Source organism: Marmota monax, unplaced genomic scaffold (genome assembly GCF_021218885.2).
Source record: "Marmota monax isolate L192 unplaced genomic scaffold, Marmota_monax_Labrador192_F-V1.1 WCK01_AAM20220418_F8-fsc00102, whole genome shotgun sequence".
NCBI lineage: Eukaryota > Metazoa > Chordata > Mammalia > Rodentia > Sciuridae > Marmota > Marmota monax.
Window position 1 is genome coordinate 4,745,333 of NW_026692494.1, and position 24,036 is coordinate 4,769,368.

Sequence of the window (24,036 nt, forward strand, 5' to 3'; positions counted from 1 at the left end):
GAAATGGCCTCCTCAGCCTTCCATCATTCCCCGCCCGGGCCTCAGCCCTCACCCTCTTCCTGCCTCATCTTTTTTTTGGTCCTGGGGATTGAACTCAGAGGTGCTCCACCACTGAGCCACACTCCAGCCCTGTTTATTTTTTGAGACACAGTCTCACTACATTGCTTAGGGCCTTGCAGAGTAGCTAAGGCTGGCCTCAAACTTACACTATATAGATATTTTTTTTAACTACTTATTTTTTAGTTTTTAGGGGACACAATTTTTGCTTTTATGTGGTGCTGAGAATCGATCCCAGTGCCTCACGCATGCTAGGCGAGCGCACTACCATTGAGCCATGACCCCAGCTCTGGCCTCAAACTTTTAATCTCCTGTCTCAGCCTCCTGAGCTGCTGAGATTGCAGCTGAGCACTGTCTCCCTCCCTGTGACCGGTCCCATGGTGCCTCCTGCTCTCCCCTTCCAAAATCAGGCCCTGTAGCTCCTTCCCCTGCCACATGTCCCAGCCCATCTGTGTCCCTTCCCACACACTGCCTGTCTCACCCCGCAGCCCTGCTACGCTAGTCCCTCCCTTGGCCCAGCCTTGCCTAGGGCTGGAGGGTCCATGTCCAGCTCCTTGTCCAGCCTTGGGAATCCTCAAGAGCAGGCCCACCTGGTGGGGGGCATGAGTGCGGGCTAGAGGGGCTTTATAGAGGGTGGGGCCTGCCGGGTGCCTGGCGTGGAGGGGTCTCCCTGCCAGCCAGAGAGGAGCCAGGCTTAAGAAGACCCAGAGACTCGGGGATGCAACCCGGCTCAGCCCTCCAGAGGCCCTCAGTGTGGGCTGGCGCCGAGGCAGGAAGAGCCGTGGGCGGGGAAGGGGCTTCCGGACACTGAGGGGAGGCCAGGCAGGAGCCCATCCTCCTCCCGGGAGCCTAGGGGACGGGTGGAGCAGGGTCAGGGCCCGGATGGCCGTCCTGACACGCAGACCCTATGGGGCCAAGCTCAGGCCAAGGAGGCCCGGCACCCCCAGCCCAGCCCCTCCCTGTGCAGGGCCTCAGAGGGTGACCCAGGCCGTGGGCCCCTCACCACAGGGCAGGCACCCTGGGCAGGGCGGACCCCTGCAAGGCCGCCTCTCTGCCAGGCCCTCTCCAGGGCCAGGCCCAGCCTAGACCTCCCCTGCCTCCACCTCCTTGAGTGGGGCTGGGGGCTGTGACAAGCCGTTTGCCCTGGGAGCCCGCCCAGCCCCGCCTTAGCCTTCTGGCCTCCCTCCTGTCACCACAGCTACCTCTGGAAGGCCAGCCCCCACCCTGGGATCCCCTGCTGCTCCTCACAGGGGCCTTTCTCATCCAGGGTCTAGTTGGAGGGACAGGTCACCCTCCCCCACTGACCCTGCATCTTCCACATGCACCACCATAGGGGCCTCAAAACGATAAATATTAGGCACCTACTGTGTATCAGACCCGACCCTGCCTGGTTGGCCAGCGGGGCCCCTGCCCCAGGTCTGGGCCTCTGGGGAGCCGCTCGCCCCGCCCCCTCGGAGCTCAGACCTTGAAAAACAAAACGCGGGAGCCGCGGGGAAGTCCCCCCAGATGGCCGGGGACCCGGGCCCAGCTCCCGAGGGGCACCCCTGCCCCCTGGCTCCGCACCCCTTCCCCTGCAGCCTCAGGACCCACTGAAGCCCCAGCCTCAGGGATGTCCCTGGCGGCGTGGGGCCCCCCAGCGACCTTTGGCGGGGCCTGAGGGGCGTGGCCAGCGAGGCCGGGGGCAGGGCTGGTGAGTGTTGAAGGACAGAGACTCAGAGACTGGGAGGCAGGGCGCGAGAGCCGGAGCACAGGCTGCCCAGCGGCCCGCACCCACCCCGCCCGGCTGCCCGCGACCTGCTCCTGGCCGGACCCACTGCAGGGCCTGCACTACGCGGGGGCCGCCCTGCACAGACTCGGGCTCCCCAGCTCCCAGGACCCCGCCCGGGTGAGGTCTGCGCGGGCTGCGGGGTGGGCGTCTGCAGAGGCCGCAGGCCCAGGTATGTCTCGTGGGCGTGGCCACTGGCGAGATGCCCGTGTCCCTGCTGGCACAGAGGGGGCCTGGCACCCTGCCCTGCTCCTGTCTTGGCCTGGGCAGGGCCAGCGGGCATCCTGAGGGCTGCCTGCTGGTGTGCCCAGCCTGGGGAGGGTGCCCGGGGGCAGTGGGTGAGTGGCTTGCTGTTCATCTGTGTGCCTGCCTGTCCCTGTCCCCTTAGGCTCGGCTGCTTGTCTTAGTGCTCTGTGTGTGTGTCTTCCTGTGTGCAGGTCTGTCTGCTGAGCTGTTTGCCCAGCCATCCACCGACTCCACTGAGTGCCTGGGCACCTGGGCCATTGGTGTGATCACTCTAGTGTTGGGCTCCAGTAGCACCTAGGTCCACATCCGGCCCCTTGTGCTGTGGTGGGGGAACCCCACTGGGCAGATGAAGAGACTGAGGCCGAGGGGGCCACATGAGGGGGGACCCAGTGAGGCTCCCCACCGAGTGTAACTGCTCTGGAAGCCCTGCAACACACTCCATCCATAAGGGGGGCCTCCTGGTGTCACAAACAGGAAAGACTCCCGGAAGCTGTGCCCTGTGGCGAGGGGAGGCGGGCAGCACCTGTGTGTTCCTGTGTCAGGCACCCGTCAGTGCTGACTCCCTGGGAGGGGCAAGGGTGTGCGGGGTGCACGCTGTGGGCATTTGGATCAGAGTCCAGTGGGGGGCCAGGGGCTGGCCAGGTCTGCAGGTCCAGCTGAAGGCACTGGCCTGGGTCATGGTCAGAGGCCTCAGGGGTCCTGAGAGGTCAAGGTCACTGCACTCCTGCCGGCCACCCCCAGGGCAGGCAGGGCAGAGGCAGGTGGCAGATGCCATGGGGCAGAGCAGCCAGATGCCTGCAGGAATGAGCGCCCACCCCCATTTCACAGAGGGGAAGGCGGAGGGCAAGCTGGGCTCTGCCCCGGCTTGGAGGGGCCGGGAGGGGACTGAGGCCAGCGTCTCTCTGGGAGCAGCAGGGCTGGTCAGGATGTGGGGCCAGGGCGGGGGCTGGGTGTGGAGAGGGAGAGGGCCAGGCTGAGGCCACGGCTGCGAGGTGACGCTGGCGGGAGGGGGCCCAGCAGAGGAGGGGCCTGGGGCTGGGAACCAGAAGGCACATTCCACCCGGAGCAGAGGCGGCGCCAGCCGACCCGGGACGCCTGCAGCAGGGCTCTGGATCTGCCCCCAGGAGGAGCAGGAGCCGAGAGAGTCCAGGAACCCGGGACCGCCAGGCGCCCATCCGAGTTCCAGAAGCTCAGCCCTCAGATTCAGGAACCCCGAGGCCTCTGGACTCCAGAAGCGGGGCCCAGGAGAACTCCAGAACCCGGGTCCGCAGCTCCAGGCCCGGCTGCAGGTTCAAGAACTCTGGCTGCAGGCGCTCAGGCCCCGCCCCTCAGCAGGTAGAGGGAGGAGCTTCTCCCAGGGCCACACAGCACGGTGGGTCCTCCACAGATGGGGTCCCCTGCTGTCCATCCTGGCTGACGCAGGAGGCCACGACAGGTCCCCCTCCTGGCCCGCCAGCCATTTTACCTGAACCCAGGACAGGGAGGGCGGAGGGGGCCTCCCTGACGGTTCTCACCCTCCCCCAGGCCAAGGGCTTGGGGTCAGGCCCGGCTCCAGCCACCAGCAGTGTGAGGCGCCTGGGTGTGCGTCCAGGGTGAGCGGGGCTCCTGCAGCCCCAGAGTGGGGGGCAGGAGGCACAGGACCTGCGGCCACTCCAGGCAGAGGCTGGGCTGGGCCGTGGCCAAAGGCAACGTTCAGAAAAGCACATGGCGGCTGGGGGTCCCAGGGGAACCCCAGCCCCAGTCCCCATCTGAGCAGCAGCGCACTCCTGCCCGCCACAGCACAGGGCCTCCCTCGCGGTGGTCTCAGGGAGTGCCCTGTGGCTCTGGGCCTCAGTTTCCCGGCTGGGGGGCCACCCACTCCGGTGGCAGAGGCCCTGGCTCTTGGCAGGAGGGACGCCCATGGTGGCCGTCAGGAGCTGGGTGATTCATAAGGCTCCGCAGGGAGGAACCGAGCCAGAGGAACATGCCAGGGCCAGGATGAGCTGGGGCGAGGCCAGTGGCCGCCCGCTCAGCCTCCGGGAGTGAGCCCCAGACGGCCACCACCTCCCAGGCTGCAGGAGTGAGCGCCTGTGCCCTGAAGCCCCCGGCCCCTCAGCCCCCTTTCCAGGAAGGGAAATGGAGGCTCCAAGCAGGGATGTGGAGTCCAGGCAGGGAGAGGGCATGAGAACTGGCCTGGCCAGCTTGAGGCGACTGCTGCCCACACGCCCTGTCGCTGGTCAGCAGCCCCCGTCAATCTCGGATCAGCTCCAGCAAAGTGGCCACCTCTGCAGGGTCCCCGGAGCCGCCTGTGCCCCTCACTGCTCCGCCCAGGGCAGGTCCCAGCCCTGGCCCCCTGGGGATGGCGGGCAACTCAGGGCGGCTCTGGACTCTCTTGTCCTCTGTGGTGTCCTCAGGAACCAGGAGCCGAGTTTTCTTTCTTTTTCTTTTTTATTTTCTTTATTTTTGGTACCAGGGTTTGAACCCAGGGGCACTTAACCACTGAGCCGCGTCCCCAGCCCTCTGGTTTTATTTTGAGACAGGGCCTCACTGAGTTGCTGAGGCTGGCTGCGCACTCCTGGTCCTCGGGCCTCGGCCTCCGAGCCCTGGCCTGCAGGGCGCTGGCTGTTAATGGAGCTGCTTCGTGCTCATCCACATCTGGCCTTGGTTTCGCTGTGTGGCCGACCCGCAGCCCACGTGGTGTCTGAGCGGCTGGGTGTTGGGTTCTCCCTGGTGCCCACTGCCCTCATGGTGGGTCCCTGCGAGGGAGCTGGCTCTTTGTTCCCACATGGAACTGGAACTTCAGGGTTATTTCTTATTATAAAAGTGACGCACAGAAACGGAAAGCAGACTCGCACTATGCGTCCCAGGAGAGTGTGGCCAGGCAGCGACCCGCCCCTGTCCCAGCACACCCAGGGGAGGGACCCCACGGGCCTTTCCAGGACCGCCTAGCAGCCAGCTGGCACCCCAGCTGCGGCCTCTGGCCGGGTCTCCACCTCAGTGGCTGAAGCATGTGCTGGGGTCAGCCAAGTCCAGCTTGGGTGTGCGGGAGGCCGAGTCTGACGCTCAGGACGGGAGCCCCCACCCCCGGGGCCATGGTGGGAACCGGGGCTGGAGCTCGACCCCCTGCCTTTCTCTAGGACGCAGAAAACATCCCCTGGTGTCCCCTGAGGAGGGGCCCTGGCCTGTGCCCTCGAGAGCCCTTGAGACGGTGAGACTGGAGTGGGAGTGGTGGTGGCCTCCCAGGGGTGGTCCAAGCGGATGAGGACGCACCTGTGCGAAGGGAGGGCGGAGGGGCGCGTGCCCTGGGGTCTTGAGGGTTGTGCAGGAGTTGCCAGAGGCACGGGGAGACCGGGGAGACCGTGCAGGACGAGTGCAGCCTCCCCCTCTCTGCCTCCCAGGTGTGCCTGCGCCAGTGCCGGCCGGCCCGCCTGCAGCCTGCGCCTGCAGCCTGCGCCTGATGGGGTGGTGACGCGGCTCCAGCGCCATGTGGTCCAACAGCAGTGTCCTGGGGCCCTGCTTCCGCCCAACAAACACCACGCCCGAGGAGCGGCGCCTGGTGGCCTCTCCCTGGTTCGCGGCCTCCTTCTGCGCCGTGGGCCTGGCCTCCAACCTGCTGGCGCTGAGCGTGCTGGCCGGCGCGCGGCAGGGCAGCTGCTGCCCGCGGTCCCCCTTCCTCACCCTGCTGGGCGGCCTGGTCCTCACCGACTTCCTGGGGCTTCTGGTCACCGGGGTCCTCGTGGTGTCCCGGCACGCCGCGCTCTTCGACTGGCGCACAGCGGACCCCGGCTGCGGCCTCTGCCACTTCATGGGCGTGGCCATGGTCTTCTTCGGCCTGTGTCCCCTGCTGCTGGGGGCCGCCATGGCCTCCGAGCGCTACCTGGGCATCACCCGGCCCTTCTCCCGCTCGGCGGCCGCCTCGCAGCGCCGCGCCTGGGCCACCGTGGGGCTGGTGTGGGCGGCGGCGCTGGCGCTGGGGCTGCTGCCCCTGCTGGGCGTGGGCCACTACACCGTGCAGTACCCCGGCTCCTGGTGCTTCCTCACGCTGGGGGCGCAGCTCGGGGACGCGGCCTTCGGGCTGCTGTTCGCGCTGCTCGGCGGCCTGTCGGTCGGGCTGTCCTTCCTGCTCAACACCATCAGCGTGGCCACCCTGTGCCACGTCTACCACGGGCAGGAGGCCGCCCAGCAGCGCCCGCGCGACTGCGAGGTGGAGATGATGGTGCAGCTCCTGGGCATCATGCTGGTGGCCAGCGTCTGCTGGATGCCGCTGCTGGTGAGTGTGGGCAGGGCTCCGGGGAGGCTCCATGCGCCTCGGTGACTGGGCAGGGGAGCATCCGGGTACTGAGAGCCTGGGGGGGTTCCAGGCTGCCGCTGGGGCCCCGGGGTCGGCGGCTCAGGGGAGGGCATCAAAGCTAAGGCTCTGGAGGATGAGTAGGAGTTCACCTGCCAGATGAAACCTGGGGAAGCATTCTGGGTGGAACCAGGCCAACCTCACTTCCTGATGCTACCTTGTGCCCGATGCCGGGCTGGACCTCAGCCGGGCCAGATGGTCCCTGGGTCGGGGAGCTTGGCTGGTGGCCGGAATGCCCAGGCCGCAATTCATGCACTGAAGGTCTGAGGTCCTATCATTGAACGGCTGTCACTGGAGTCAGGACGAGAAGCCCAGGTCAGAGCCATGCTCGGTCCCCAGCCTTGCCCAGGGGCTTACTGCCTCAGTCTGGCAGTGCCCTCTGAGGGGGGAGGGGTTAACAGATGGCACCTTGGGCCACTGATCCTGGTGGACACTTACCAGGCACAGGTGGGCACGTGAGGCCCTGGGATCCGCCCAGCACCACACACACAAAAGGGACAAGATGTCCACCTTTCCGTGGGTCGGCAGACGCTCACTGAGCACCGACCGCGCACCAGCCGGTCCATGGGCAGACACCACGGAGGGCAAAACTGACTGCCCAGAGCCGCCCTGGTTTGCCCAGCAGGCGACTCCTCGGCATCCTTCAGAGCCCACCTCCCAGGGCTGGGAACAGGGCCCGTTCCAGGCGTGGAGGGGCGTGCCTGTGACGCCTGGGGAGGCCGAGGCCAGAGGACTCCAACATCCAAGGGCTGGGGAGGTGGCTCAGGGTTAGAGCATCCCGGAGTCAAATCCCCAGTTTAAAAAAAGGAAGTAGAGAAGGGAGGGAGGGAGGGAGGAAGGAGGGAGGCTGCAGGAGCCTGGAGGCCGAGGGCGGGGAGGAGGAGGCTACTGCAGACCTCAGGGGTGAACTGTGAGGAGAGCTGGGGAGGAACGCTCCAGGCCGAGGGTCCAGCCCAGCAAAGGCCCTGGGGAGGAGCTTGGCATGTTGGGAGCACAGTGAGGAGCCCATGTGGGTGCAGCAGAGAGACGGTGGGAGGAAACAGGGATGGGGCAGGGCAGGTGGTGCAGGGCCAGTGGCTGCAGGCAGGACGGGGGCTTGGGAGGTGGGAGGTGGGAGCCCTGGAGGGCTGTGCGCAGAGGAGGGGCCCGAGTCAGGTGCTCGCAGGCGCCCTCTGGCGGCTGCGGAAAGGACAGGCTGGAGGAGCCGAGCTTCAGGACCCCGGCGTGGTTGGTGAGGGTGGGACTGGGGTCTGCCTTCCCTCTGCTCTGTCCCCAGCGGCACCCAGCACACAGTAGATGCTCAGGAAGTAATTTTAATGTAGCAGTACATTTTAATAAAATACGAATTATTTTAGCATACTCTACATTTTAATTATAATTAGTTGTAATTATACAATATAAGACAATTATATTTACTTTGTTATCAAAACTAATAGTTACATTGTTATACAAGGTTTGACGACATAATGCATGATTCCTCGTGTTATGTAATTATATGCCTGCCATGAGTTGTCATCACTAGTAATTACATTAACAATGTAACTATTATGTCACTCTCAAAAATCATGTTGTACAATAATTTATTAAAACATCTCTCCTACATTTTACGAGTATAAACTTTATATTTAATGAAATGTGTTAAAATAACCAAGTACAGTATGCAGAAATATAGCATGTGTAAAATAACTGTCTTTTGGCGGGCGAGGTGGCACACACCTATAATCTCAGCTACTCAGGAGGCTGAGGCAGGAGGACTGCAAGTTCAAAGTCAGCCTCTGCAACTTAGCAAGATCCTAAGCCACTTCGTGAGACCGTGTCTCAAATAAAAATTAAAAAGGTTTGAGGGTGTGGCTCAGCGGTTTGTTGCCCCTGGGTCCCATCCCCAGGACCACAAACACTTTTATGAGATGTGAGTTAATACAGCAGTGCTTCCCAGTGTGCCGGGGGAGCTCAGCCTGCGGAGGGGGAGGTGGGCAGTGTGGTTTTCGGTGCCTGCTCTCGCCCAGGTGCTATTTCATGGACACAGCAGCAGCAGCTCAGAGAGGTCAGGCAGTTCCCCCCAGGTGACCCAGCAAGGTGCATTTCAGAGCCTGCTGCCCGCTAACGCCCTGGCCCTCGCAGGTCTTCATCGCCCAGACGGTGCTGCAGAACCCGCCTGCCATGAGCCCGGCCGGGCAGCTGTCCCGGGCCACGGAGCAGCAGCTGCTCATCTACCTGCGCGTGGCCACCTGGAACCAGATCCTGGACCCCTGGGTGTACATCCTGTTCCGCCGCGCAGTGCTGCGCCGCCTGCACCCGCGCCTCAGCGCCCGGCCCAGGTCCCTCTCCCTGCGGCCGCAGCAGGCCCAGGGCGCCAGGCTGCAGTAGGGCCAGCAAGGACCAGCCTCCCATAATCCTGTCCCCTCTCACCTGGCACCCGCCTGTCCCCAGGGCCCAGGAGCTGGGGCTCTGAGTGGACCGCGGACCGGAGCCGCGGGAGCAGGGGCCCCTCTGCGGTCCGCTGGGGGCCGCCGCCCTCTCTGAGGTCCCCTTCTCCCCAGCCGCGGACCCTTCGGCGCCCCAGGAGGGGCCAGGAGCAAGGCTGGGGGAGCTCAGAACGCGGGGCTCCCCTTCCCGAAACCCCGCGGAGGTGCGGGAAGCCGCGGCCGAGGACCTGGACGCTGGGGGGCCGGGGGCTCCCTCCGAACCCCGCCTGAGGAGGCTCTGCCTGGGGTGTGAGCGGGGTCCCCCCTTCATGCCGAAATATATCTCTGGGCCCCGCTGTGTGTTCCTTCGCTTCCGGACGCGGCCGGCCTCGGCCAGGAAGGGCGCGGGGCTGTCGGCCTCCCCGTTACCGTCGGGAGAAGAGAGGGAGGGACACAGACGGCGGCAAGACGGTGCGGAAGCTTCCTCCAGTCCCCGCAGCAGGGAGGGCGCAGGGCCCCCGCACAACACTGGGACCCGGGCAGGTACTCGGAGGCCCAGGAAGAGCTCAATAAGTGCACGGCACACAGCAGGCGCTCGCGGGCATTCGCTGACCACCCATGCCCAGCCCCCTCTCCTTGGCCGCCCCTCACGGGCGCCCCACAGTGACACAGGGCTGCTGCAGGGTGCCAAGTGCCTTTATTGCCAGGAGCCCTGAGGGTGCGGAGAGCAGCCGCCTCCCCCTCCCGCCTGGGTCCGCTTACACCTCCAGGCACCTGAAACCCAAGCCCCGTTCTACCCCCTCCACCTGCTGGGAAAGGAGGTCACCTGCCTCATGGGGGGCGGGGCAGGCTGGGAGGGACAGGTGAGGAGGAGGCTGCAGGAGCCAGGAGAGTGTCGTGCCCCAGCAACCCATCGCGGGGGAGGGACCCTGTCTCCCTGAGCATGGGGGAGGGGCACAGGGGGCTGGGAACTCACAGGACCACCCTGGGGACAGGACTTGAAGTGGCAGGTATGGTGGGTCTGGTGGCCATCTGGGGCCCCAACTGGGGCTTGGGGAAAAGGGCTGGCTCCTGGGGGGGTTTTATGTCCCGGATCCTGGGCTGAGGCAGAGGCCCAGGGGCTGGAGTTGGGCTTTGGGCGATGGGCCTGGGGACTGGGGCTGGGCTGGGCAGGCTGAACTCCAGGGTCAAGGCCAGGGGCCTGTGGGTGGAGCCTTGGCTGGAGCTCAGCTGGGCCTCTGCGCTGAGGCGGCTCTAAAGCTGGGCTGGGCTTTTGAGCTGAACTGAATCCGGGACGGGACCGGCCTGGGTCCTCAGAGCTGAGCGGAGCTCCAGAGCCGGGGCGAGTGCTGGAGCTAAGGGGGTTCAGAGTTGGGCTGCACCCTTGCCCTTGCCCGAGTCCCTGAGCCAGACTGTGCTCCAGAGCCGCTTTGCTTCCCTAAGTCCCCCTGAGGACCAGAGGTGGCCTGGGGTGTGGCCTTGAGCTGGGATCTAGTGCTTGGCAGGGGTTTGGAGCACAGTAGAGTCCCAGAGGTTGGTGGAGCTCCTGGGTGGTGCTGGCTCCCAGAGCCTGGCAGGCTCCCAGAACTGGACAGGGTCCTGGAGCCCAGCCCCAGGGCTGCACTGGACTGGGTCGCAGCAGGACTAGACTGGACTCTGGCACTTAGCTGGGTTCTAGAACTCAGCTGGGTCCCAGCTGCTGCCTGCATTTCAGAGCCGGCTGGGTTTTTAGAACCGGGCTGTGCTCCAGAACTGAGCCGAGTTCTGGAGCTGGGTTGAGCTCTGGAGCTGGGCCAGGCTGTGTGGTCTGTCTGGGTCCCAGAGCTGGACCGTGCTCTGCAGGGAGACTGGGGCTCGGCACAGTGCCGCGTTCCAGAGCTGGGCTCAGGGGCAGGGGGCGTGCCGGTGCTGGTCTGGATTCTGGAGACGGGCCTCGTTGTAGCTGTAGGCTGGGTTCTAGAGCTGAGCCCAGTCTCAGAGCTGGACTTGGACTCAGGACGGGGGCAGGTAGTTGGAAGCAAATGGGTTTTAGAGTAGAGTTGAGGTTTGGTTCTGGATTGAGCAACAGCATGGGGCCAGCTTTCTGGGCTGGCCTGAGTTCTTGGATGGGGTTTTGTCTGAGAGCTGACCTTTAATCCTGAGCTGGTTTGAATTCCATGGCTGGGCTTACTCTGGAGTCTCACCTGGGGTCCAAAACTAAGTGGTGCTCCCAGGCTGGCCTGAGTGTCCAGGTAGGGCCGGGCCATGCAGGTGTCTTGAGTCATAGAGACAGGTGGAGTTTTATGGCCAGACTTAGTATGAGAGCTGGACTGGGTTCCAGAACTGCGATTAATCTCCAAACTGAGCAGAATCTTAAAATCTGTCTGGGTTCCAGAACTTGGTCTGCTGTCAGGGCTTGGCTGAATTCTAGAGCTGGCCTCAATCGCAGAAATGGCCTGAATTCTAGAAGAGGACTTGGTCTTGGAAATGAGCTGAGTTCTAAAGACAGGCTTGGTCTCAGAGCTGGCCTGAGTTCTAGAACAGGGCTTTGTCTCAGAGCTGAGCTGGGTTCCAGAGTGGAGTATGGTCTCGGTGCTGGTCTGAGCTCTAGAAGAGGATTTTGTTTCAGAGCTGAGCTGGGTTCTGGAGCTAGACTTGGTCTCAGAACTGTCCTGATGTCTAGAGCAAGATTTGATGTCAGAGCTGAGCTGGGTTGAAGAGTCAGTCTTGGTCTCGGAGCTGGCCTGAGTTCTAGAACGGGGCTTGATCTCAGAAATGAGCTGGGTTCTGGAGTCAGGCTTGGCCTCGGAGCTGAGTTCGGTCTCTGAGTCTGGTTGGTATCTAGGGGTGGGTTCTAGCTCAGAGCTGGCCTGTGTTCTAGAGCAAGATTTGGTTTCAGAGCTGGGCTGGGTTCCAGAGTGGAGTTTGGTCTCGCTGCTGGTCTGAGCTCTAGGAGAGGATTTTGTTTCAGAGCTGAGCTGGGTTCTGGAGCTAGACTTGGTCTCAGAACTGTCCTGATGTCTAGAGCAAGATTTGGTGTCAGAGCTGAGCTGGGTTGAAGAGTCAGGCTTGGTCTCGGAGCTGGCCTGAGTTCTAGAACAGGGCTTGATCTCAGAGCTGAGCTGGATTAAAGAGTCAGGCTTGGTCTCAGAGCTGAGTTTGGTCTCCGAGCCTGGCTGGTATCTAGAGGTGGATTCTAGCTCAGAGCTGGCCTGTGTTCTAGAGCAAGACTTGGTATCAGAGCTGAGCTGGGTTCTGGAGTCAGGCTTAGTCTCAGTGCTGTTCTGAGTCCTAGAACAGGACTTGATCTCAGAGCTGAGCTGGGTTCTGGAGCCAGGCTTGGTCTCAGAGCTGCATTTGGTCTCTGATCCTGGCTGGTATCTAGAGGTGGGTTCTAGCTCAGAGCTGGCCTGGGTTCTAGAGCAAGACTTGGTGTCAGAGCTGAGCTGGGTTCTGGAGTCAGGCTTAGTCTCAGTGCTGCTCTGAGTCCTAGAACAGGACTTGATCTCAGAGCTGAGCTGGGTTCTGGAGCCAGGCTTGGTCTCAGAGCTGCATTTGGTCTCTGAGCCTGGCTGGTATCTAGAGGTGGGTTCTAGCTCAGAGCTGGCCTGGGTTCTGGAGCACAGTTTGGCTTCAGAGCTGGGCTGCATTCTAATGAAAGGCTGGGTTGTGGAGCCGGGTTGGGACTCTGAAGTGGATTGGGTTCTAGAGATGAACCTGGCCTCTGAGCTCCACTGGGTTCTGGAGCAGGGCTGGCCTTTGGGCACCGGCTGGGATGGCGGGGGCAGTGGGCTGGGCTGCGGGCTGGGGCTGCACTCGGCCCCGGGGCAGACTAGCCACAGGCCTCCCTGGCCTCTCCGATGGCGGCCCACACCTCCACCACAAACTCGTCCGGGAAGGCGAACTCGCCCAAGACGGAGTCTAAACAGCGCGCAAACTCCCGGACACTGCCCGTCTTCTTGGATGTCTCCACCATGGTGCATGCTGCGGGCCATACGGGAGGGACGTGGTGAGGCTGCTCCTGGCCTCGGCTGCCCGGGGCCCTTGCCTCCTCCCGGGGACTGTCCTCCCTCCAGGGACCCCCAGCTTACCCGGGCCCCTTACCCAGCTCTGGGTCCCGAATGCCCATGTAACTCTCCAGCAGGTCGTCCACCTTCCGGGACGCCTCCTCCTCAAACTCGCTGGGCTGGGGCACAGGGGAGGAGGCCGAGGGTGAGAAGTGCCACCCAGCCACCCGCCCCGGGGAGGAGCAGGTGGGACACCCAGCATCAGTGCTCTGGCGCCACCCGATGGCCCCGCCCCCTCCCAGGACCCGCCTCATGGGAGGGGAACGGAGGCTCCGGGGGAGCCTGGCGCCCGGCCCTGGAGGACGCCCCACTCACCGCCTCCTCCACTGTGGCAGCACCCCCAGAGCGGAGCCGCAGGGTCTCCCTCCCACTGGCCACTCGTGCTTCCATAGGACATTTGCTGCCCCTGCTCCTCTGGCCGATCATATCTGGAGGGAACAGAGTGGGGACAGGCGTGTTCTGGGAAGCCACCAGCTGAGCTTTCTAGAACCTTCTTGCCCTTCACCTTCAGAGACCATTCAAGTTCCACTCTTCCTAAGACACGAAGCCACGAGTCCAGAGCGAGCCACACAGCAGCCAGGGGGAAACCGACATGTCCATCCTGCCCCGGACACTTCCCCAAACCTGCCTCTTCAAAGGACTCGCCCCTTCGGTGGCTGGAGGGTTGGGGTCCTCCCTGGAGAAGTGGCTCTTCCTTTTAGACAGATCTAAGCCCCCCGCTCCTGTCTCCTGGGCCTCCTCCACCATGTGCCAGGCACCGTTGGAGTCTGTCACCCTAGAATGGTGCCACCCAAAGGGCTGCCCACGATGGGCCAAGGAGGGCAGCCCATGTTGATCCACAGGAGGAAGTGGCCGTGATGGTGCACATTCTAGAACAGAGGCCCCAGCAGGGTGGACCTGTCCCCAGGCACCCTGGGCCATGTCTGACATCTGTGGCTGTCGTGTGCTCCTGGCCGGAATGGATGGAAGCCAGCGATGCTGCTCAGCACCCTGCAGTGCCCAGGACACCCCTCCAGAGAAGGGTCCAGCCCCGGTGTCCACAGTGCCGAGGCCGAGAGCCACCATCTGGAGCAAGCTTCTGCCTCTCCCAGGGGCCAGTCTCAGATTCCCTGTTGAAAGCACCTTCCTAGAACACTCCAGGGTGTCACGGGGCCACCTCACAAGCTCTCAGCCGGTCAAACAGTTGACTTATCTGACCCCTCTGCCCGAGCTTTCCCCTGTCCTCCCCCACAACTGACCCTCTGGTGGTCTAGAAAGTCCCTGCCCGTTCTGGATACAGTGCCAGGAGCCTGCCATGCACAAGAGGCATCTAGAAATGTCCTCTGTGTGTGTGATGCTGGGGGTGGAGCCCAGGGCCCCAAGTCCAGGCAGGCACTTTGCCCCTGAGCCCGGCCCTCCACACCGTCCACCCCGCCCCTTCCCGTCCTCCACTGTCCCAAGTGCCCACTTTCTGGTCGCTCCCCCCGCCAGCCCAGGTGGCTCTCACCGAAGGCTCTCTTGGGCTGCACCAGGCGCAGGGTGAAGGGTTGGGACTTGGGCAGCTCCCGGAGCATCTTGGCCACCTCGTAGTGGCGGCAGCCGACGATGGAGTGGTCATTGATGGCCTCGATGCTGTCGCCCACACACACTGCCTCGATGCGGTTGATGATGCTGCCCTCCTTGATCCTCTGTGGGCACCCAGAGCTGCTCTCAGGCAACCCGGCCACCTCCCTTGGGTCCCCAGAGCCTACGTAGATCCAGAGAGGCAGTCACTCAAGTCAGATCCCCAAACACCCAGGAAGTGACCGGCCCACCCTAGGCACCTTGATGAAGGCATAGCCAGCCCCATTGTCTGTGATGGTCAGTCCCAGGGCATCTTCTGTTTTGGTGACCTCTACCTCCTTGGTCTCGCCGCGCACATGGGCAAAGATGAAGTCCTCCAGCCCTATCTGTCCACCCAGAAGCTTCTGCATGTCTACCTTGTGGCTGTTGAGGGTGCAGAATAAGATCTGTGGGAGGGGGGGGCGAGTTCGCCTCAGCCCTCGACTCTGCACCACCCTGGGGTGCGTGGATGCAGAGCCCCACGACGAAACCGAGGTCCAAAGGCAGCCCGTGGGGATTGGCCGGGATTGGGACCTCAGAATGGGGATGTGGGAGAGAAGGAAGCTGCGGACACAAGGGGTCCCTCTCCGCCACCTCCCGAACCCCGACTTCCATGTTAAACCCCGGAGGAGGTTTTTTTTTTTTTCTTCAGAAAAATGGAATTTCATGGCGCCCCCTTTGGGCTGCACAGTGCAAGGACCTGTTTGGAAAGCACCAGCTCCCAGCCTCCAGAGCCACGGACCTCCGGACCCCAGGCACTGGCGCCCAGGAACTCGGGGAGCTCTTCCCGGAGGCAGGGATCCATCCTAGCTGGGTCCACGGAGTGGGCGCTCCTGACCCAAGACCTGCTAATCTTCTGCGCAGGGCACCTTCGGATCCAGAGGAGCATTCCTGAGATCTGGCGAACCGACCTCCGCAAGCTCCCCGCATCCGGGGGTCCTGGGACCCGAGGTTTCCTAGGAATCTGGGATCCGCGGGCCCCCGTCTAGGGCCCAGGCTCTGTCCCTATCCCCGCTCCTCCCGGCACCTCGGTCGCGGGAATCGGGGTGGGGGGCACTCACCTCGGTGGGCGCGATTCCGAAGGCCTCTGCGATCTTGGCGTAGAGCTCGCGGACGTTGGTGAAGCCCTCGATCTTGCCGGTGGGGCTGCCGTGCGCCAGCTGCGTGCGGAAGACGAGGCGCGGGCGCACGCGGGGCTCGGCTGGGGTCTCCGCCGGGGAGGGCGGGGGCACGGGGGCGCGCGGGGTCTCAGCCCCCGGGGCCTCGCGGGCAGCAGCGCTCTCCATGGCCGGAGGAGCTCCTCCACCCACCCAGGCTGCCGCCGCCGCCTCCGGATCCACCGCTTCCTGCAGCCTCCCCTCCCCCTGTCCAGGGCGCGATAGCCGAGTCGCCCTGGTAAGGCGATCCGGGAACCCGAGCCGCCCGGGAAGGCGACACCATGGGGTGGGGAGGGGGGCACGGGCCCCAGGTGTCCGGGCCTTGCCAGGGCCAGCTGCACCCTCCGTGGGGACGTCTGGCAGCCCGCAGGGGCCTGAGATGCAGATGCAGAAATAACAAGGATCACAAATAAGGTCGGGGACAGCTCTGTGCCCTGGCACTCACTCTCTGCTGCTTGGGTTCTTTAATTCTTGCAACAGACTTAAGAGATGGGGAGGGGCGTTATGTTGGTATAACGTGAGCTGCCTGCCAGGCGGGCGTCTCTCCTTTGCCCACAGCCCTCCATAGCTCCCACTTCCTTTTGAGTCAAAGCCCAAGTCCTCCTGTGATCCAGGAGACCCTGCAGGACCTCTCCTGTCCCCTCACTGCCTCCCCCTTCCCTCTCCCCCCTGTTCCAGCCACACAAACTCCTGACTCTGCCTCCAAAGCCTTGCCCCAGAGCACAGCCGGCCTTCTGCCTGGGTCACCCTCCCCAGAGCCCTGCAGGGTCCGCTTTCTCCCCACCTCTTTCAGGACTTTGACCTCCTGCTTGCACCACCTCTAAACCTACCTTCCCCAGCGTTGTCTCCTCAGCATCTAAAGACGGTAGATAGTTCACTTTCTCCCCGTGTCCTGCCTGCGTCCCTGTCTACAGGCTCAGCTCCTGGGCCTCCTGGGCCTGGTGTCCTTCTTTAATTCTTATCATTTTTGTAGTTGGACACAATACGTTTATCTCTGTATTTGTCTGTTTTTATGTGGTGCTGAGGGTCGAGCTCAGCACTTCACAGGTGCAGCGCTCGACGCTGAGCCACGACCCCAGCCCGCCCCCCTTGGTGTCCTTTATTCCTGCAGCATTGCTGCACGGAGCGGGCACTCAGGCAGTCTTTGGTGAGGACAAGGATACCCAGCACAGAAGCCTGCAGCCCCCTGGGGCTGTGGGGCTGGAACCACCTGGGCATCCATCAGGGTTCCTAGACAGGTATCTTGGCCTGTGACACTGCTCCTGTCCCGTGCGTGGCACACAGCCACAAGGCAGAGCCTGGAGCAGCCTCCTGCTGCCGAGGAATCTCATGAACCAATCATTGGTGGGAAGCAAGTTCCAGGAGGCCTTGGGCAGGAAGGAGAAGTTGCTATCGCTTAGAAAGCTGCCGAGTGAAGCCAGGGAGGGGTTCACGCCTAACGTCTGGGTACCCGGGAGGCTGAGGCAGGAGGGCCGAGTCGGAGGCCAGCCTGGGTAACTTATTGAGGGCCTGGATCCCTTTTTTTCTCACTTGCCCTGAAGGGCTGGGGATTGAATCCAGGGCCGCATACATGCCAGGTAAGACCCTGTCTCAAAACCACAAAGGGCTTAGAATGTAGCTGTGACAGAGCACCCCTGGGTTCCATGCCCAGGACCACAACCAACCAACCGACCTGCCAAACATGATACCAGCCACAGTGTGGGTGGATCTGAGGACCTGGCACTCAGCCTGAGCTCAGGCACAAAAGGACACAGTGTGGGTGGGAGTCCACTCACAGGAAGTGCCTGAATCAGAGACAGGAAGTGGAGTCTGGCTGTCAGGGTCTGGGGGACTGGGGCACGGATGCTCATAGGGATGGGACTTCTTTTTGGGGTGGTAAGAATGTTCTGCTAGTCAGTAGAAATGATGGTGGCCTAACATTGTGAATGAGCTCAATGCCACAGAAGCGTCATTTCATAAGGGCTGAGATGGTAGCCACAGCTCAGGGGCACACAGCACGGTCCCACCACGGCAGGAGACCAGCTGGATGGCCACGGACCCCTGCAACCTCCTGAGCCCCTCTGTGCTGAGCCCACCGGCCGCCCCAGGAGCGCGGGGTGGATGCTGCTCTGTGGAGGTAGGAGGGCAGGCCTGATGTCCCTTGCTGGTGTCACAGAGGTCCTGTGTGCATCTCCTGGCCATCCATACCCCAGAAACTGCACACTCACAAGCCTGAACGCAAACTCTACTGTGTTTATTGCAGATGTTGGGATTGAGTTGGGGAAAGGTCTGGCTCCCGAGGTCCCTCTACTGGACAAGGGGTTTGCACAGCTTTCCCTGGCGTGCAGGGATTTGGGGGCCCACCCGTGAAAGTGGTCACCAGGGTGCCCCCTGCCTGTAAGGCACACTGTGCCGCCCTCTTGGTGAGCAATTCGGGGTCCCACATCGTGTGGTGGGTGGCCACAGAGCCCCACCAGGTGTGCAGCAGTCCTGTCTGGGTCCTGCCCTGCGGCCAGCCCCAAGAGGGGAGCAGGCCTCTCTAGCTCTGCGGCCACGGGGTCTGGCTTCAGCTCCAATGCCCAGTGGTTCCTCTGGGTTCAAGAAGCTGGGGAGACGGAAAGCTAAAGGGATATTGTAGAAATTTAATTTTAGGGGGGCTGGTGCCCCCAAGGTGCAGAATGGGGCCTAGCCCCTATGGGGGGACCCCCAGCCTCTCCTTCACTGGGGTGGGGATAGAGATGAGCCCAGAGCTGCTTATCTGCGTCGTGAGCGGCCCATTCCTCAGAGGTGCTCGCTGTAAGGGGAGAGAGGAGGCCCCACATCAGGGCTCAGCACCCACCATTCCCAGGAAACCCAGAGGCCAGGCCCCCCAGCTCCTCCCAGAGTGGAACCCAACTAACCTGGGCACCTAGGATCTACCCTGAGATTAGGGGACGTTGTGGACCCAAGTGGACCCCACCTGACAAGGCTATGCCCTACCAGCCCCTCCAGTACTCCCCAGGGACCCCTCTGGTAGCTAAACTGGGGTCCAGGCCACAGAACCAGGCACAGACCTGGCGACCTGGGCCAGGATCTCCTTGATGCGGACGATGAGCCTCTCATGCTGGGCTGGGTCACGCTCGATGGCCCCATGCAGCCGGGCCATGTAGAAGTCCAGCGTGCCCAGCGTCGGCGTCTCGCCAGTGCCTGTGGAAGGCGGGCAGGTGGTCAGCAGCCCCCAGGACTCACAGGACTGGCTCCTTGGGGCAGAGGACAGGGGTTCTGCAGGAAGGGGTCCTGCGAGGGGAGTCACCGGCAGTAATAGTGGGGTTAGGTCGGGATTGGGTTGTCTGGATATGGAGGCGGCAGGAGGCCATCAAGGTCAGCTGTGGGCAGGAAGCTGGATGGCAGGGTCTTGTGGGGAACCCGGCTAGTGGTGGTGGTGGGGGCTATAAGAGCGGACGACCCCACGGAGTGGGGTGCGGGGCTAGAGGGCACGGGGAGGGGTTAGCGGGACAGGGAGGGCAGGGCAGGGGCGGGCCCCAGGGCAGGGCTCAGGGCTCCGGGCTCTGCGCCGGAAGGGCCTGAAGTCGGAGGGGCGGCGAGGGGCGGCTCCCGTGGTCTGGGGGAGCTGGGGGAGGTCAAAGGGGCGGGGCTCCCGGGCCGGCCAGGGATGTTGGGGGACCCGGAAAGAAGGCGCGGCCAGAAGGGACCGGGCCAGGAGCGGCGAGTTTAGGTCGGCGTCTGGGGGCTGGGGCGCTCGGGTCGTCTGTGGCGGGCTGGGCGGGGCTAGAGGCGGGGGCGGGGGGCCGGCGACCCGCGGCGCTCCGCACCCGGCACAGGCAGCGAGGCGAAGCTGGCGGTGAGCGCCTGGCGCACGGCCTGGAGCTGCTGCTGCAGCGCCAGCGTCCGCCGCTCCTCCAGCGCCAGCTCCTGCTCCAGGCGCTGGCGCGCGCTGCTCATGCTCTGCGTGTGTCTCTGCAGCACCGCGTTCTGCTCCTCGAAGGCTACGTTCATCTTCCGCAGGCGCCGCAGCTCCGCCTCCCGCGCTGCAGCCGGCCGGGGAGCGGGTTAGAGCCTGGAGCTGGCCCAGCGACCCCGCCACTCAGCCTTGGCCGAGCGGTGCTACCGGCCCCGCACCAGCCCCCAGCTCAGAGGAGGCGGACCCCGCCAACCCTCTCCCCACCGGGGCACCCCTGGGCCCACCCTGGAGCACAGCACCCACGTCCGTGCGCTGGCCCCTAAGGACTCCATTGATGCTCACCTTTGTTTTGGTCCAAGAACTCTTCAGTGAAAATGGGGACATCGAAGGTGGAGAAGCCGTCACAGTCTCCACCCTGGGCAAAAGGACAAGGTGGCAGTTTGGAGGGAAGGCAGACCCACCCCCTGGGTGTTCCGGGAGATGGCAGTCACTTAACATCCACGAGAGGGTCTAGAAACCTCCAGATCTCTCTCGCAGGAGCATGCTGTCCCAGGAGGGGAACCTCATTACCTTGTGTCCATTCAAGAGAGTGTTCATGAGCCCGGAGCCCGAGTCCTCTGGTGGGGGAGGGAGGAGGGCAGGATCAGCCTTCCAGTGGCCACCTGGGCACAGGCTGTCCGCCGCCCTCCCCTCCGTCAGTTCCCTTTCATCCTGGCTCGGGCTCCCCACGTGGTCCCCTTTGCAGCACCGAGTGACCCTCATGCATATGTAGCCGGTTATGTGTCCTTTCTCTCCATGGAGGGGACCTCTGCCTGGGCAGGGGTCAACACCGTGCAGGGCAGGTGCCACACACTGGCCTCCAGCAGACTCACCTTTTTTGATCTTCTTTTCCTGGATCTTCTCAGCGCACACCTTGTAGGCCTCTGACTGCTGGTAGGCCCGCAGCTCCTTCATGTACTGCTGCTTCTCCCGCTCGGCCTCATCCAGGTACCTCTGCGGGACAGGGCAGCATCCAGAGGCTCAGCCCAGCCCAGATGACAGCCCGCTATGGCCAGACTCTGCCTCCCTCACCCAGGTCTGGCCCTGCCCCACCCCCCTAGCTTTCCATAGCTCCCTGTGCCCTCCGGATGCTGCCCAGGGCACTTCAGAGTGCCCACCTTACCTCCCACGGCCCCAACTCAGCGCCTTCCTCCCTCCTACATGGCCCCCTCCTCTAGGCTGCTAAGGCCTGGATTGTCCCTACTCCATGCCACACCGTTTCTGCTTGTTGAAATATCACTTTCAACAGGTGCAAACTGGAAGCAGATTTGTTAAATCTCTTCAATGCTTCTCCAATTTTAAAACTGATTACCAGAATTTGAGACTCACAAGATTTCACCAACAAATATGGCCCCCATCTCTACATCTTTAGGTATAGCATTAAATTTTAGAACTATTCTCCCCTGTGGCTAATTATTGCCAACTTGGGGTGGGTGTTCATGGGTGCTCATTTTTCCAAGCAGAATATGAACCCTCCACATGCTCTGAGGGACGTGGCTGCAGGGGTGTCCGAGTGGGCTGGGGGTCACCCTCACCTGCTTCTCTGCTGGCTGCAGCTTGCTCCATTCTGCTCCCAGCATCTTGGTGATCTCGGGAAAGGGCAGGTCCGGGTGGCGCGTGCGGATCTGCTCACGCCGCTCGTTCAGGAAGCGCACATAGCCTGTCACCGGTGCCTTGGGCCCATTCGGAAGAATCTTCTTTCGCTTCTTGCCCTTGGGCCAGCCACGCTTTTTCACTGGCTGCAAAACCCCTCTGCGTTATTGGGAGGGGCCTGGAGGGCAGGGGCGGGGCTCAGCGGAGAAGGGGCGGGAACTGCGTGGGCGGGGGCTAGACGAGGGGCCGGGCCTAGTTGGAAAACCGGGAAGGACTGGAGGCATCCGGACCTGGGTATTAGAGGGGTTCCCTGACCAGGGGAGGGCATCCGACTTACTAGAGAGTGGGCAGAGCCCAGGGAGGTGGTTGGCTGGGCTATGGGCGTGGCTTCTTGGTAGGGAGGGTGCGGCCCCCAGGGAGGCGGGAAGTGGGCGGGCCCTCGGCGTGGGCAGAACTACCACTGGCATTGGGCGGGGTCTGGGCTCAGAGGCAGTGAGTCTGTTAGGGGCGTGGCATCTAGCACGGGTGGGGTGGGGTCTCTCTCTGCTTCCAGAAGAAATCGGGGCTGTGGGAGGAGGCTCCAGGAATTCAAATCTGGTCTTGGGCGGGGCTTCGAGGTTGGGGGCGGGTCCCCGGGGCCTCCCCTGCTGCAGGGGAAGGACTCTCACCTCCTCCTCCTGGGACCCCTTCTCGCCGGCCCGCGGGCCCTCGCCGCGCTCCTGCTTGACAGCCACCACGAAGCCCCCATGCTGGCCCGGAGCCTTGCCACCCGCCGGCCTGGGACGAGGGGTCACCAGGATTACTCCCACCCTGGAGCCTTCTCTACCCGCCACGCTCACCCTGAGCGTTTTGAGACCACGGAGCCCACGGAGCTGGCCAAGAGGGGCATGAGTCCGGGGAGGGGTAGGGCCTCCCTGACCTCGAGGGGGTCAGGATCAAGGGGTCGAGACTGCCTCAGTAGCGGGGAGAGCCGGGAGTCCTGGGAGGGACTGGAGCCCAGGAGCGGGGTCGCAGGCTGGAGTCTAGGGAGAAGCCCGTGGAGATCCCCGACCCGGGTGGGGGAGTCAAGACCCCAAGGGGTGGGAGTCCAGGAGCTCGGACAGGGCGGGGAGCAGCGCACTCACGCGGCGGCCGCGCCGGGCTGCTTGGGACCGTGGGACATGGCCGCTCCGGGCCGGACCTGGAACACAAGCAGGCAGAGGTGTGGGCTCTCGAGCCCCGGATGGCGGGGTCCCGCCCCCACCCCGACCGGGAGCCGCGATGCCGGGCCCGGGGCGCCTGGCGGGGGCAGCCGGATCCGGGGGCGGGGAAGTCCTCGAGGGCGGGCGCCCCAGGAATCCTTTGTTGGGCGATCGCCCCCCGGGAGGCCGGGCCGGCTTCCCTCCCGCCCGGAAAGGGCCCCGCCCCGACTCCCGGACCCTGGCGCCCCCGCCCCCTTGCAGGACCCCGAGTTCCGCGGCTGTTTTCACCTCCAAAGAAACTTTCCCGGACCTTTCGACTGCGGCGACGCTCCAACCAACCGCCCCGAGCCCGCCCCTGCCGGCCGCTCCGCCCCTCTCCGCCCCCGGCATGCTAATGACAGTCGTGGCCTGTGGCCCGATTGGGTGCGGCATCCCTCTGAGGCGTGGCTATGCAGATGAAGGTCGGCGCGCCCGTGGGTGATTGGCTGAATAGGCTGCAGAGGCGCGTGGAAGGTGGGGCGGGAAGACTGCGGGCGGTGCGTCAAGTTCGGCTGCGCTCGGCTACGCTCGGGACCAATCAAGGGCTCCAGGAGGCCTCGCTGGGCGGAGCCTCTTAAAGGGCCAGTAGGCGCGGCGCGACCTGCTCCTCCCAGGCTGAAGCTGAGACTCCCCGCCCCTGCCGGATCTGGGAACCTGCGGATCCGGGTTGGTCCCGCCTCAGTTTCCATGGGGACAGCGGTAGGTTGCTAGGGAAGAGGTTAAGGTGTCCAAGAGGCACCGCCCTGCGGTAGGGCAAGGTGGACCTGTTCTTAGCGTCCTTCAAAAGCTGGGGAGGGGGAGAGTTCCCGTTTATTCACTTAACTTGCAGTCCCTGTTATGTCGCCCTACGCGGTCTGGGGCTTCTGGGCGCGGGGATTGCTTCATCCTAGGACCAAGGTTTTACCTCCTGTGCAATAGGTTTACTGCACGATGCCCAGGACAAAGAGGCTGGACCCCAGGCTGGGGCTGGGGCTCAGTGGCAGAGCGCTAGCCTGGCCTGTGTGAGGCACTGGGTTCGAATCTCAGCAGCACATATAGATAGATAAAGGTCCATTAATGGCCAGAAATAATATTTTAAAAACAAAAAAAATAGAGGCTAGACAGACAGGGTCTAGGTCAGGCTGGGGATGGTATCATGAGGAGGGCTGAGAGCATTTGGAAACGGATAGTGGGGAAGAAAGACCACAGGGATCTTGCGAATGTGGTGGACAGGTAAGGTACCATGACCGCTGTAGCCGGGCACCCTACCGTGGCCCATTAGACCCTAGTCAATCCGTCCACCCCAACACACTCCTCTCCTTTCCCCTCCCTGGCTCCACGCCCCCTGCTGTTTCCCAAATCCATCTCATTCTTTTCCATTTGCTGGGCCTTTGCTGTTTCTTACTCCTGGAAAACTCTTGCCCCAATACTTTCCTGCCTCTCTCCTGGACCTCTTTTAGGTATTTGCTCAAATGTTGCCTGTTCAGCAAGGGTTTCCCAGGCTTGTGGTCCATCTCTTTTCCCCCACTCCCACATGCCCCTGTGAAGCAGGATAGAATTAATATATATATATATATATATATATATATATATATATATATATATATATATATATATATATATATAATGACATAAAGAAAGAGGGGCACTTAACCACTGAGCCCCATCCCAGCCCTATTTTGTATTTAGAGATAGGGTCTCACTGAGTTGCACAGGGCCTTGCTTTTGCAGAGGCTGGCTT

At 63.0% G+C, this 24,036-nt stretch overlaps 3 protein-coding genes and 1 long non-coding RNA gene across 7 annotated transcripts; 2 read left to right on the forward strand and 2 right to left on the reverse strand.

Annotated features, from left to right (window-relative positions):
- Positions 1-5,490: 5,490 nt before the first annotated feature.
- On the forward strand, positions 5,491-9,156 carry Tbxa2r (thromboxane A2 receptor). The gene is made up of 2 exons (XM_046444136.2): positions 5,491-6,317; positions 8,517-9,156. The coding sequence occupies exons 1-2, from the start codon at positions 5,532-5,534 to the stop codon at positions 8,760-8,762; spliced, it is 1,032 nt and encodes a 343-aa protein (XP_046300092.1). The 5' UTR covers positions 5,491-5,531; the 3' UTR covers positions 8,763-9,156.
- On the forward strand, positions 6,324-7,997 carry LOC131423131 (uncharacterized). The gene is made up of 2 exons (XR_009226769.1): positions 6,324-6,710; positions 6,837-7,997. It is a non-coding gene; the product is annotated as an uncharacterized LOC131423131 (long non-coding RNA).
- Positions 9,157-9,478: 322 nt separating the features above from the next.
- Positions 9,479-16,088, reverse strand: Gipc3 (GIPC PDZ domain containing family member 3). Of its 3 annotated transcripts, none has more exons than XM_046444133.2 (6): positions 15,489-15,776; positions 14,649-14,834; positions 14,333-14,513; positions 13,162-13,274; positions 12,871-12,965; positions 9,479-12,763 (listed from the first exon to the last, which is right to left on the reverse strand). In XM_046444133.2, exons 1-6 carry the CDS (start codon positions 15,711-15,713, stop codon positions 10,156-10,158), a joined length of 3,408 nt encoding a protein of 1,135 aa, XP_046300089.1. In that variant the 5' UTR covers positions 15,714-15,776; the 3' UTR covers positions 9,479-10,155. The 3 variants fall into 3 exon arrangements, with proteins under 3 accessions (XP_046300089.1, XP_046300090.2, XP_046300091.1); XM_046444134.2 differs by lacking the exon at positions 15,489-15,776 and adding an exon at positions 15,170-15,456; XM_046444135.2 differs by having other exon boundaries at positions 12,480-12,763; positions 12,884-12,965; positions 15,489-16,088.
- Positions 16,089-17,796: 1,708 nt separating this feature from the next.
- On the reverse strand, positions 17,797-22,634 carry Hmg20b (high mobility group 20B). 2 transcript variants are annotated; one of them, XM_046443666.1, is made up of 10 exons: positions 22,566-22,634; positions 22,221-22,276; positions 21,765-21,873; positions 21,039-21,242; positions 20,337-20,457; positions 20,035-20,081; positions 19,807-19,879; positions 19,376-19,591; positions 18,617-18,749; positions 17,797-18,357 (listed from the first exon to the last, which is right to left on the reverse strand). In XM_046443666.1, exons 2-10 carry the CDS (start codon positions 22,256-22,258, stop codon positions 18,345-18,347), a joined length of 954 nt encoding a protein of 317 aa, XP_046299622.1. In that variant the 5' UTR covers positions 22,259-22,276; positions 22,566-22,634; the 3' UTR covers positions 17,797-18,344. The 2 variants fall into 2 exon arrangements, with proteins under 2 accessions (XP_046299622.1, XP_046299623.1); XM_046443667.1 differs by having other exon boundaries at positions 22,588-22,633.
- Positions 22,635-24,036: the final 1,402 nt, after the last annotated feature.